The sequence below is a fragment of the Perissodus microlepis genome, chromosome 15 (assembly GCF_051167445.1).
Source record: "Perissodus microlepis isolate ML-2025 ecotype Zambia chromosome 15, ASM5116744v1, whole genome shotgun sequence".
NCBI lineage: Eukaryota > Metazoa > Chordata > Actinopteri > Cichliformes > Cichlidae > Perissodus > Perissodus microlepis.
The window spans coordinates 21,620,886-21,634,159 of record NC_140475.1 but is presented as its reverse complement, the minus strand read 5'-3'; the positions used below and the strand labels follow the sequence as shown (position 1 = coordinate 21,634,159).

Genomic DNA, 13,274 nt, shown 5'->3' with positions numbered 1-13,274 from the left:
CAATAAGCAGACCTCAGTGCAAGAAAATATCTTACCAAAACTGTAATAAAGAAAGGACTACTTAAACACTACAGGGTGTAAAAAACAAGTTAAAGTTATTCACAATAAGCAGACCTCAGTGCAAGAAAATACCTTAACAACAGTGTAATAAATAAAGGAAAACTTAAACATTACAGGTTGTAAAAACAAGCATATGATATTCATAATAAGCAGACCTGAGTGCAAGAATATACCTTACCAACACTGTAAGACAGAAAGGACAACTTAAACACTACAGGGTGTAAAAAAAAAGTCAAAGTTATTCACAATAAGCAGACCTCAGTGCAAGAAAATACCTTACCAACACTGCAAGAGAGAAAGGAAAACTTAAGCACTACAGGCTGTAAAAACAAGCATATGATATTCACAATAAGCAGACCTGAGTGCAAGAAAATACCTTACCAACACTGTAAGAAAGAACGGACAACTTAAACACTACAGGGTGTAAAAACAAGTCAAAGATATTCACAATAAGCAGACTTCAGTGCAAGAAAATACCCTAAAAACACTGCAAGAGAGAAAGGACAACTTAAACACTACAGGGTGTAAAAAACAAGCATATGATATTCACAATAAGCAGACCTGAGTGCAAGAAAATATCTTACCAACACTGTAATAAAGAAAGGACTACTTAAACACTACAGGGTGTAAAAAACAAGTTAAAGTTATTCACAATAAGCAGACCTCAGTGCAAGAAAATACCTTAACAACAGTGTAATAAATAAAGGAAAACTTAAACATTACAGGTTGTAAAAACAAGCATATGATATTCATAATAAGCAGACCTGAGTGCAAGAATATACCTTACCAACACTGTAAGACAGAAAGGACAACTTAAACACTACAGGGTGTAAAAAAAAAGTCAAAGTTATTCACAATAAGCAGACCTGAGTGCAAGAAAATACCTTACCAACACTGCAAGAGAGAAAGGACAACTCAAACATTACAGGCTGTAAAAACAAGCATATGATATTCACAATAAGCAGACCTCAGTGCAAGATAATACCTTACCAACACTGTAATAAATAAAGGAGAACTTAAACACTACAGGGTGTAAAAAACAAGTCAAAGTTATTCACAATAAGCAGACCTCAGTGCAAGAAAATACCTTACCAACACTGTAATAAATAAAGGACAACTTAAACACTACAGGGTGTAAAAAAACAAGTCAAAGTTATTCACAATAAGCAGACTTCAGTGCAAGAAAATACCTTAAAGACACTGTAATAAATAAAGGAAAACTTAAACATTACAGGGTGTAAAAACAAGCATATGATATTCACAATAAGCAGACCTCAGTGCAAGAAAATACCTTACCAACACTGCAAGAGAGAAAGGAAAACTTAAGCACTACAGGGTGTAAAAACAAGCATATGATATTCACAATAAGCAGACCTCAGTGCAAGAAAATACCTTACCAACACTGCAAGAGAGAAAGGAAAACTTAAGCACTACAGGGTGTAAAAACAAGCATATGATAGTCACAATAAGCAGACCTCAGTGCAAGAAAATACCTTACCAACACTGCAAGAGAGAAAGGAAAACTTAAACACTACAGGGTGTAAAAACAAGCATATGATATTCACAATAAGCAGACCTGAGTGCAAGAAAATACCTTACCAACACTGCAAGAGAGAAAGGAAAACTTAAGCACTACAGGCTGTAAAAACAAGCATATGATATTCACAATAAGCAGACCTCAGTGCAAGAAAATACCTTACCAACACTGTAATAAATAAAGGACAACTTAAACACTACAGGGTGTAAAAACAAGCATATGATATTCACAATAAGCAGACCTCAGTGCAAGAAAATACCTTAATAACACTATAATAAATAAAGGACAAATTAAACATTACAGGGTGTAAAAACAAGCATATGATATTCACAATAAGCAGACCTCAGTGCAAGAAAATACCTTACCAACACTGTAATAAATAAAGGACAACTTAAACACTACAGGCTGTAAAAACAAGCATATGATATTCACAATAAGCAGACCTGAGTGCAAGAAAATACCTTACCAACACTACAAGACAGAAAGGACAACTTAAACATTACAGGGTGTAAAAACAAGCATATGATATTCACAATAAGCAGACCTCAGTGCAAGAAAATACCTTACCAACACTGCAAGACAGAAAGGACAACTTAAACACTACAAGGTGTAAAATAAGTCAAAGATATTTAAAATATCCAGACCTCAGTGTAATAAAGTGTCTTACCAACACTGACACTCATCGTCTTCAAGGATGTAGGAGGGGTACTCACCTTGCACTTCACTGTCACGCTTGACATCAGCATCCAATTCTTGATGAGAAGAGGGGGAGAGAGCAATGCACTCACCTTCACTGACATGTTCGGCATCAGTGTCCCATGCTTCATCAGAAAAGATGTTGATCGGGAGACTGTCATCAAGGATCCTGATGACTTCAGAAAGGCCTTCTTCTGTGGGATGTTGAGCAATGTAGTCAAAACGACCTGTGAGGAAACATTAAAATAACATTAGGAATGTAATAGACACCCAGTGCTAAAGCAACCTAAGTCTGCTAGTTTGAGCAGATGATGAGCATGACAGCATTTTAGGCTACATTTATGTCAGACTCAATGGCACTTGTACTTGTTCATGTTCATGTGAGACGAAAACAAGATCTCAACTATGTTCACAATCATTAAGTGAAGCATCCATTTTTAAAAGAAGAGCACCAAACCTCCACCAAGGCAGCCTACTCTGTGTGTAAAGTAGAACTTTAAACACAGTTTTAAACATAAAACACATTTTCATAAAAGTTTGACTTCATGATTAATTTCTACTTTCATTATGTGTTCTGTAGCTGGGAAAAAATGATAGTTTATTTAAATAAAGCCTTTGAGCTGGAGAAGAAATGGATGTTAGAACCTACCAGGGATCTGTTGCGTTTACACCTGTACGTTCTAACGTTTTGATGTCATGTCTTGAAGATGCCGTTACCACAGAAACTGATTCGGAGGCATTTTACGAATTTAAGTCCGTTATGCTATTTTTTAACCATTTTACTGGGAAAAAAGTGTCAAATTTAAAGCCTTCAAATCAAAGTAATGCCTTTTTCTAATTCATACACCAGTCCTTAATAAATTCTACACCTCTCCCAGAAAATTTAAAGCAAACAAACAATTTACGGGGAAAATCGTGGACTAAAAATATTTTGATCACATTAAAAATGATATTCACACTGGAACTTGTTAAATTATTACAGTCATTTTGTGACCCTTAAAATAATTAAAGACATTTTGAAATGTACCTGCAGGGAAGTCCAAGTGAGTGTCGAGGAGTCGGGATCCACAGCGAGCCATCTTCTAGCTTTCCTGTTCTGATGAAACACAAGTACAAACGATCCAAAGATGCAGTAGTTGTTTGTGGCTTTAGTAAAATCCGCTTTCAGTAGGAATATTCTCCAAAAGTTATCTTTCCACAGGCTGAGTTTGGAGCAGGTGAAGATAAGCCCAAGAACAGGTCCAAAGTGAGGAATGGAACGCTGCGCAGCCTTTATATACCCTAGGTGGGCCCTGGTTACTGTTGCCAACATGTCATAGAACTATATGAATTGAGCCCACCACAATGTAATTTACAGTAAATTTATGGCCATTTACAGTTACTGCGTTTGTCACCCTTTATGTGGGATGTATAATAACCATGTAGGCATGTAGGAATATCCACAAATAAACATGTATTAGAAAGGAGCAAGTCAGTAACTCAGATGTTTGCTTCAGTGAATAACATTAGCATATAGCTCATGCTAATATTACATCTTCACATTTTTATTTTCAAAGGTAACAATAACTTAGCTTTCTTGCTACTCACCATGCTGTAATACAGGTATACGTTAGCAATGACAACATTTAGCAAGTGTTTTTAAAAGGCTAGCGTGCCAGTTAGCCTTGGGATTGGTTGAGGTCTGGTTTCCAGCTTTGGTGGTCATAAGTGAGCTTAGGCCTGTGTAAGCCTTTGTCACGAAAATCAATCTTGTAAAACTCACTATTTTCAGGGTAAGCCTATAGCACATTTGTTAACTGTCAGTCCTAATGGTGTAGCTTCTTTGTAGAGTGGTCTCATGCTAACAGTCTATTACCTTTGACCTCTTCTCAAGATTAATCTTAAGGTTAAACAGATAATGCTATATAGAGCTATTTTAACACTGTTTACTGCCATTGTTTGACAGCATATAAGCATAAAGGAAATGATATATAGGGATTCAAAATATCAGGTTATTATGACTTTGTTATGAACTTTACAGTAACAGGTTAGATATGTTGGACAAGCATTATTTTTGGAAAAATCATATTCGGGATCAAAACTTTTTACTTCATATTGATTACTGAATAATTAAATAAATGCTACACAAGTACTATATCCTCACAAAACATAGTAATTATACTAGAAATTATGTCAAGTATTAAAATGGGTTTCAATTCAGCACATAGAAAAGCCTGGACTTTCCATTTGTTTTTACTGAACTACATTTTTCATAAAGCATGCTTAAAAAGAACAAAGAAAACCAAATGACTATACAGAAAATACAATACAATGTAAAGAAAATGCTGACCAAAGAATAAGCAAAGCTTCTGGAGGTTGGGTCTTGTTTTGTTTTTGATTTTTTTTCCTTGAGATTACTGAATTCTGGCCCATTTTTCCTAAAAATCTGAAAAAGCATGAAACTTGTTATCAGAGGTAGAGATTCCTAACAAAGAGTTTTGCACTTTCATAACAACCATCTGCCTCTCTTCATTGGCAGTGAGGCGGTGGAGAGGGTGAGTAGTTTTAAATTCTTGGGGGTAACTGTGACCGAGGACCTGTCCTGGGGCAACCATATCACCTCAGTTGCACGGAAGGCCCAACAGCGCCTCTACTACCTGAGGAGACTGCGGAGCGCACACATTCCCAGATCTCTGATGTTGAACTTCTACAACTGTGCCATCAGCAGTGTTCAGACGTATGGATTTCTAGTGTGGTTCCCCAGCTGCACCAAGGCCGATCAGCAAGCACTCCAGCGGGTGGTGAAAGAAGCTGGCAGAATTATTGGAACAAGTCTGCCAGAGATTAGTAATATCTTCCCCACTCGCTGTCTGAGGAGGGTGCATAGTATCCTGCGGGACCAACATCACCCTGCGCGCCACCTTTTCCACCTGCTGCCCTCAGGGAGAAGGTACAGGTCTATACAGGCCAGAACATCCAGATTGGCCAACAGCCTGTATCCACAGGCTGTGAGGCTTCTGAACTCTCTGCCCCCCTCTCACGGACAATAACCATATCCAACTCTTTAATAGCACTGAACTGGTCTGCATTGGTGCATCATATCTTTATTCTCTTTCCCCCTCCTGTCCCCCCCCCCCCCTCTTTCTTAAATAGATAACTATCATATCTGACATCATATCTCACAGTACAATAATAATATTGAATGGGTTGCATTGTTGTACTTTGTCATGTTTCTCAGGTTTTTTGTCTGAATTTCTTATGAACATTACTTGTCATGTTCTCATGTTGTTGCTAAGGATTGTCTTATTGCACTGGAGTCACACTGGGTTAAATATTTACACTTGGGTTTTAAGGGGTATTTATTATTTTCTTTATTATTGTATTTATGGGTTGTACGGAAGCTCCAAACGCAATTTCATTGTTCTCTGACAATGACAATAAATACTTATCTATCTATCATTTGATAACACATACTGTTTATGTATATTTAACATCACATGCTGGCACAAAGGATTATGGTATAACTATAATTAACACAGCTTGTGTAGTCTTTAAATAGATGAGTGTTTTTAAGAGCACATTATTTTTTCTAATTCAGCAGTTAATATAAGCACTGTACGTTTATTTCAAAGATAATAATTAAAAACACTCCTTGTAATTCATTAAAATCAGATCAACTTTTATTTTCAAAGGTAAATAAAGTATATCAGCCAACATACTGGACAATGTTCTGCTGAACAACACACACATTACCAATATTGTAGCTGGTGTTATCTGGTAAGATGGTGTTGAGTTTTTTGGTCTAAATAACCCAAAATGTGATGTCCACATATGTGGACGTCAGGTCCAAGGAGGTTAAGGATGGTTTGTTTGTCCGTCTAGGCATTACCGCTTGAATTACTGTCATGAATTTAGGTCAGGGGTCCCCAACTCCAGGCCTCGAGGGCCAGTGTCCTGCAGGTTTTAGATCTCACCCTGGGTCTACACACCTGAATCAAATGATTAGTTCATTACCAGGCCTCTGGAGAACTGCAAAACATGTTGAGGAGGTAATTTAGCCATTCGAATTAGCTGTGTTCGATCAAAGACACATTTAAAAACTGCAGGACACTGGCCCTCCAGGCTTGGAGTTGGGGACCCCCGATTTAGGTGATCCAAATACAATTGCCTGAAGAAAGTGTTTAACATCGTCCAAACTTCCCTCAAGTACAGTGGCTATCGATGTGGGTTGGAGATGCAATGACCTTGAACCTGCAGGTGACCACACCATCTGTGATGAAGGGCTCATCTCTTCTTTTTGCTATAGATTTCCTGCATGGAAACAATTGCATTCTTTACAAACTAAACTTGCTCTACCCATTTCATTTATCTGCGACCGGGTCGCGGGGACAGCAGTCTAACCAGAGAACATCAGACCTCCCTCTCCAGCTCGAGGGCCTCCTCCCAGTGGTACACAGCCAGTACACCTCACCAGGGAGACGCCCAGAAGGAATCCTTGTCAGATGCCAGAACCACCTTAGCCAGGTCAGGAATCAGGACGAGGAAGAAATTAGGTCAGATCAGTGCAGGTTTTCGCACTGCTCAATATTTCCAAAATACATTTGTAACCACATAACTTTGAAAACGTTTGTTTTTTTTAAGAAAAGAAAAATCAGAGAGTGGGGCTGGAAAGACAGCTTTCCTCAACAGGTTACAGTAGATCAGATGCCACCTACTTTTCATGAACAACCTTTTTTTATGGCATTGTAACAGGGCGGCCGTTTGCGGCTGGCTTTACAGTGAGGCAGACCAAGACAAACTAGTGGAATAAAAAGAATTTAATCTTCATGCAGCTCTCCTCACAAACAATTCACACATCTACTGACAACTAGCAGCCTTAAATACTTTCAGCTGTCACAGGCTAAACCATTATTCCACTAACAGGTAAGTTCTTAAATCCCAACCTTGTCCCACATTATACAACACATCAACTTATGAATACATTTTACATTTTCATATTATTAAATATTTTACACTTTAATCTGACACCATACCTATTATCATAAAAACCCAAGGACAAAGGATTCCCCACACTCCCTTAACCCATGGCCTCTCCCAGAACCTTTAAATGGTGTCTGGACCCCTGGGGGAAACATTTGCCTAAACACCCTAATATAAATAGTAGTAAGGGAGTCCTCTTCTTTACAGGCATAAATCTTCCCTTTGGTAATTGATCAGTAAATCTCACTGCATATAAATTCAGCTTACTGTTATAATTTCATGAGTAAAGCTGCTCAGGTGATTTAATTGCGTAAATGAAGTAAATGTTGAACTTTGTTGCAATTTCTGTTTTTAGAATCAATAGTCCATGTTTTGATTTAGTTTTGCAAGTTGCTGATTCAACACAGACCCTCTGCTATGGGTGAAACCTGCCTCTGAGTTTTTCATCACTTAACCAGAACAGTGTCAGGCAATCATTGAGAAACTGGGCTTAGCGTATGTGACGGTACAGAAATGCAAGCGCCAGGCACAGAATGAATAAGAGGCTTTTATGTATCTAAATCCAGATTTTATTCTGAATTTTTGCTAACTATAATCAAAATATCTACTCTCTTATTAACCACTGGATGTAAAATAATATATACAAAAGAAAAAATTCTGAATCACATTTAGTGATTTGATTACCACAATGAGAGATCCACAATTTAGGATTCAGGCATTTGTTTTAGTTCGATATCGCAATCATTCTATGATTAGTTTACAGAGCCAGCAGTTAGCAGCAATAACTTCAGCTGCTTAAATTAATTGACATTTGCAAGCATTCCTTTAAACACAGCATTTCAGTCAGGTTGAGGGCTGGACTACCATGCTATAGATTTGCTGTGGTGCTTGGGGTCATTATCGTGTTGCATGGTGTAATTTAGGAGAAGCTTTAGCTGTCAGAAAGACAGCCTCACTTTGGACTCTAGAAAACTTTGGCATACAGAGGAGTTCATCGACTGCAAGATGCCCATCTCTTGTGGCTGCAGGACGAGCTCACATCACCATCCTTGAACCAGCATGCTTGACAGTTGGTTTGAGGTGTTTGTCCTGTGTTTGGGTCCTCTTGGGGGAGCTCCTTACACTCCATCTTATGTCATGCAGAGACACATCTTCTATAATTATAACTGAGAAGATGGAAGACAATGTCATTAACTAAGAATTGATTTCTAAAATGTCATCAACTAGCTTGCTGACTGTTGCATAAGTAGCAAATAATCCTGCTCATCTTTATTACTATTAGTGCTATGAGTCGGTTTTCTTAAAAGCTTAGTTTTCTTTCACATATCATGTGAAACCAATTTCTTGCCATTTTATGCAGGTAAACTGCACGTTACAGGTTAAAGTTGCATGATGAGGAGTTTGGTGTCACTGCAACATCGCCCCTATTTAACACATTTTATTGGGTGTGAGAGATTATAAACAGGTGGAGTAACACCTGAATCACTTTTGGTGTCAATGGACCACAGCTTATTTTAAGTTTCGACCACAGTACGGTACGGTGCCTTCTTGCTCACATTAGTTCCTTGATTCTGATGCTTTTCCACAGAGTCACAATACGTACTTTCAAATAATATAGGATCTCGAAAACATTTTTACATTATCAGAGCTGTCCAAAACAAAATATGTTGTGTTTTATAGAAACAATATTTATGTGCAACGTACTGTGGTATGTTGTATAATTTATGTACACCTTCTCCATCCCATTTCATCTGTTTTTTTCTGTTTAAATGGAAACACAAAGACGTACTTTTGTTTATATTTAGTGTATAAAGTGTATATCTATTTTCTTACTGTTCTTATATCTATTTGGTTTTTTGCACTGATGTAATTGGAGCCTCGTAGTCTCGTCTCTCTATATACTATACTGTATATAGCTGAAATGACAGATGTTTACTTTGACTTTTTAAACTTTTGTACAGAGCAGAATCCCTTTTGTCACAGATATGCTTATTAAAATACATTGGATGTACCTGGGCACACAAATTAGGCTTAACTAGGAAAACAGCAGCTTAAAAAGGATTTTTGACTGAGGATAATGGTGTCAGACTTTCCCATTTTAATGCAGACATTTAAAGCTATTGCAAAGCTTGTTGACTTTGGGAATGATGCTGTTCAGCGGTGGCTGCAGTTCCCTGGGAGAGAGCCCGGGGGCTCTGTTCCTGATGGAAGAGATGAAGGAACAACCTGTTAGTCCATCAAATGTGTGTAGTAGCACTGAGACAGAGACAAGAGTCTCAGTCTGCAGCTGTGACTTAAGGCATAATACCTGTCCGGGTTGCATGTGTAAACTTTGTGAGAAAGCCATCGCTCAGGGAAATGTGTAAAAGCTGGTGAGCCTTTAGAACAAGTGAAGCTATTGTGTGGCAATCAAAACAAAATGTGAATATTAAATCAAAATGCCTGACTTTCATAAAAATGCGTTTCTCTCAAGTCTCTTTTTTTCTAATGAAAATGAGCTACATTCAAGTCAAAATTCTTACAAAATAAATGAATAAAAAGTTGTATTTTTTGTTAGTTTTTGTGTGTTTGAAGTCTCCTCTTTGATGTGTTGACTACGCGTGTACACTAGAAGGAAAGCCTTTCTAAAAGGGGTCGAACAGCAGGGGGCAATTACGGAAGCAGAAAGATGTTTAGTTCTGATTAAATCAGCTCTTCCTCACACAGAGTGATAAAACTAAGCTCTAGCCTCTGCTGCTACAACAGAAAGGTAGAGGGAAAATGGCTGGTAAATTTTTGAATCGGGGAGAAATCTTTATCCTAGTTTATCAACAAAATTTCCAGGCTGTCCTCAAGGATTCTGAGACAAAGCACATAAATGTTGAAAAACCATTAAAAATACTGGTCACTTCAAAAAACAAAACAAGAAGCTTTTTACAGCTGATGCAGGAAGTTATTTTTATAAAAGTCACTTTGGTTTTCAAAGTAGGAGAGTATCACAGTTTCAGTATCGTTATCCAAACTGTGACTGAAGCAAGAGCACGAGTTTCTGTTTAAAAGGTTGAGTATGAAGGTAAAAAGAAATATACAGCACGTTGATGTGCTGATATGTGAGATCTGCCAGAAGCAGGAGGGTCGGTCAAACTTCATCAGAAGATTGGACATTTTCATAGTTCACTGCTCCATCATCAACCTCATCTTTGCAGATCTGTAAAATACAGAATAATGAACGTCATTAAAACTGTAACTGCGTTTTGCATTTAGCACAATCAGACTAATAAGCCGACAAAGTAAAGATTTTCTTTTATCCTGATGGGTTCTATTTGTTCATGAGCCAGAAAATACAGTTTTATCCAAAATTCAGTGTGATCGCCTATTTATTGTGTATACTTTGTCCGAAAAAAGTTAACAAACTCACCGTGTTTTCCTCCATCTGTGCTTTTTTCCCTAAAAGGACCAAGTAAGGAGTCAACTTTAGCTTCCACAAACAAAATCTTGTTCATATATGGTTATTCTCACCAACTCTTATCCAGATGTTGACGATCACAACAGCAGCATTAAGTGCTGCTAAACCCAGAGCCACAATGATGAGCCTGTACAAGGACCAGCCTGGGAAGATAAAGAAAACACGAAAAGCATATTTTAAATGTATTTTTCTTTGCAAAACACACAACACAAACCTCAAACTTTTCATTCTGAAATTCAGAAAGCGGAGGAAAAATGATACAGAGGACAAGTTGGCATTACTTTGTAATTTTCTTGAACCTTCCATGCTTTCCAACTCTTTTGTCCCCAGACCTGCTCTTATTGTATTTCCAATTGTGATTTCCAATTTAACTGTTGTAATTGTTTCTTCACCTAAATGAAAAAAGAAGATTCAGTGGACCTTTCACTAATAAATTGTCTGTATAAATTGTCTGTCAGTTAAAACTTTAAGTTGTTAAAATAAGCAAATAATGTGAAGTTACTTTCAAAAGTTCATCATAATCATTAAAATCTCTCCTCCTTTCTTACCTGATGAATGAGGGCTGAAGGTAAAAAGCTGCTCTTTGTCATCTTCTGTTGTTATGTTACACTTACAGTCAGAGTTAGATATGTGACTGTATAAAGAATTTACAAAAGTCACAGTAGCAGAGCAGGACGACTGTAATGTTTTTATGTTTGAGTAATCTCTATTCAGACCTTCACTGTAATGGATCCACTTCACTTTGTGTTCACAATGTCCATGTACCTGCACAGAGCAGTTTAAAGTCACCTGATCCCTGCTCTTCTGTTCAGTCACTGGTGAAGATAAACGCAAGAAGAATTAAAAAGTATGAATACATTTCTTTTCACTAAATGTAATGTTTCATTATGTTGCTCTAACAACACAGTTTGAACTCCAACATATTGTGGTGTAAATACTCACTGATGACATCAGACAGATAAACCACAGCATCTGGACCTTGCTGTCTCCCTGGATTGCCTCTAAACTGTCTGCAGGTGTAACGACCAACATCCTCAGCTGTGACCTTCTTTATAACCACTGAACATTCTGCTGTAACACTCAGTCTGTCTGATTTGACTGTTTCTTTGATCTGTCCAAGATTAACCAGCTCTACTGCTGGTGTGCCTCTTGAATGAATGAAGAGCCAGGTGGTAGTGTCACAGCTGTGATGATTTTTGACCACGTTTTCACAAGGCAAAGTGACTTTATCTCCATCTCTGACAGTGAAGGACAGTGAAAGATCTCCACTTAGATCTCCTGAGAATATAACAGAGAAAAAAAACAATACTTGTCTGAACGGAGACGATTTACATTCTTATTACAAAAGAACTAACAAAAAACTTGATTTGGGTTGTCAAACAAAAGCCCAGCTCTCTTGGATTTCAAAATAAAGTAAAACTCAAAAGAAGAAAAAAAATCTCTTACATGTTACATGTATCCTTACCTTCAAACTGAAGCACAAATATAAAAAAACACAGACCTTGTAATACATCTAGATACACAGAGAGCTTCCTTTAATTAGTGAATCATGATGTCTTCATAAAGACTTTCAGCTTTCTCTTAACAACCAGTTCAAAACAACAAGTTCAGCTGATTTGCTCCACAAAGACTCCAAAGGAGGAATATAAAAATAAATGCAGAAAGCAAACAGAAAGTATCACAGCATAAAAGCTAAAGTAGGTAAAAGAAAATTGATGTAGAAATTACACCTAATAATTGAGACAAAACAAGAGTTTGGTGACTATTGTAACTGAACATACTTATCAATATCAGACGTCTATCATTAAGACAGTGAATTATTCAAAACTTCTTAATGCATCTGTTAATCTTAACAATAACCTAATCAGTAAGTTAGATGCTGATAAAGTGTTACAGTAGGAAGAGGTTTGCAAAGCTAATTAATTTTCATATCTGAAAATGTGTGTTTGAAATTTGTTGTTGATATTAAGTAAAAATTATGTTTTAGAGTATTTGTAAAGGTTTCCTTACCTGAATAAAGAAGCAACAAAAACAGAGAAATGTTGAAGAATTTGTGTTCAATCATCACGTTTTGTTCTGGTTTTCCTTCTCATTTTGTCACATCTATAACTGGCAAACTCTGTTGTACTTGTCAAAGACACATGCCTATCTAGTTTACTTCCTGTCTCCTCCTCATTCAGGCTGTGGTTATTTTCAATGTTATGGTTATTTCTTGTATTTATTTTTTAATGTAGATCATATGAATTCCCTCAGTTTTTCAAATGTGTAGACCCCTTCTCAACCAAACTGACACTGCAGTCTTACTAATTTTGGTGGAGGTAAATAAGAGTAATTTTATAGGATATTAAATAATGTGTTGTAGAGTTTTATCTCCACTAAAGCCACAGCACACTTCCTGCCCACTGCCATATATCAAAGTATGTATTTGTACCAATTGTCTTGTGCAAACTCATATTGCTTGTTCAGTGTTTAACAGAATCCATGTTGGTGATGGTAAGCAAGACTTTGCTCTTTTTTTTTTTTTTTTTGGTAATTTATTTCAACATGTGAACAATATACAAGTACATTTAGAAAAGA

At 37.1% G+C, this 13,274-nt stretch overlaps 1 protein-coding gene across 1 annotated transcript; it reads right to left on the bottom strand.

The window, feature by feature from the left end:
• Positions 1-10,370: 10,370 nt before the first annotated feature.
• On the bottom strand, positions 10,371-12,762 carry LOC146372143 (uncharacterized). Its single transcript, XM_084952228.1, has 7 exons — positions 12,708-12,762; positions 11,640-11,975; positions 11,246-11,512; positions 10,979-11,089; positions 10,751-10,840; positions 10,650-10,678; positions 10,371-10,439 (listed from the first exon to the last, which is right to left on the bottom strand). Exons 1-7 carry the CDS (start codon positions 12,760-12,762, stop codon positions 10,371-10,373), a joined length of 957 nt encoding a protein of 318 aa, XP_084808354.1.
• Positions 12,763-13,274: the final 512 nt, after the last annotated feature.

Excerpts from the sequence above, each read along its gene's own strand:
- LOC146372143 (XM_084952228.1), bottom strand. The coding sequence starts at position 12,762 with ATGATTGAACACAAATTCTTCAACATTTCTCTGTTTTTGTTGCTTCTT. Across the intron at positions 11,513-11,639 it reads TTATCTGTCTGATGTCATCA|TGACTGAACAGAAGAGCAGG; the intron begins GTGAGTATTTAC and ends TATCTTCACCAG. Across the intron at positions 11,090-11,245 it reads CTTCAGCCCTCATTCATCAG|GTGAAGAAACAATTACAACA; the intron begins GTAAGAAAGGAG and ends TTTTTCATTTAG.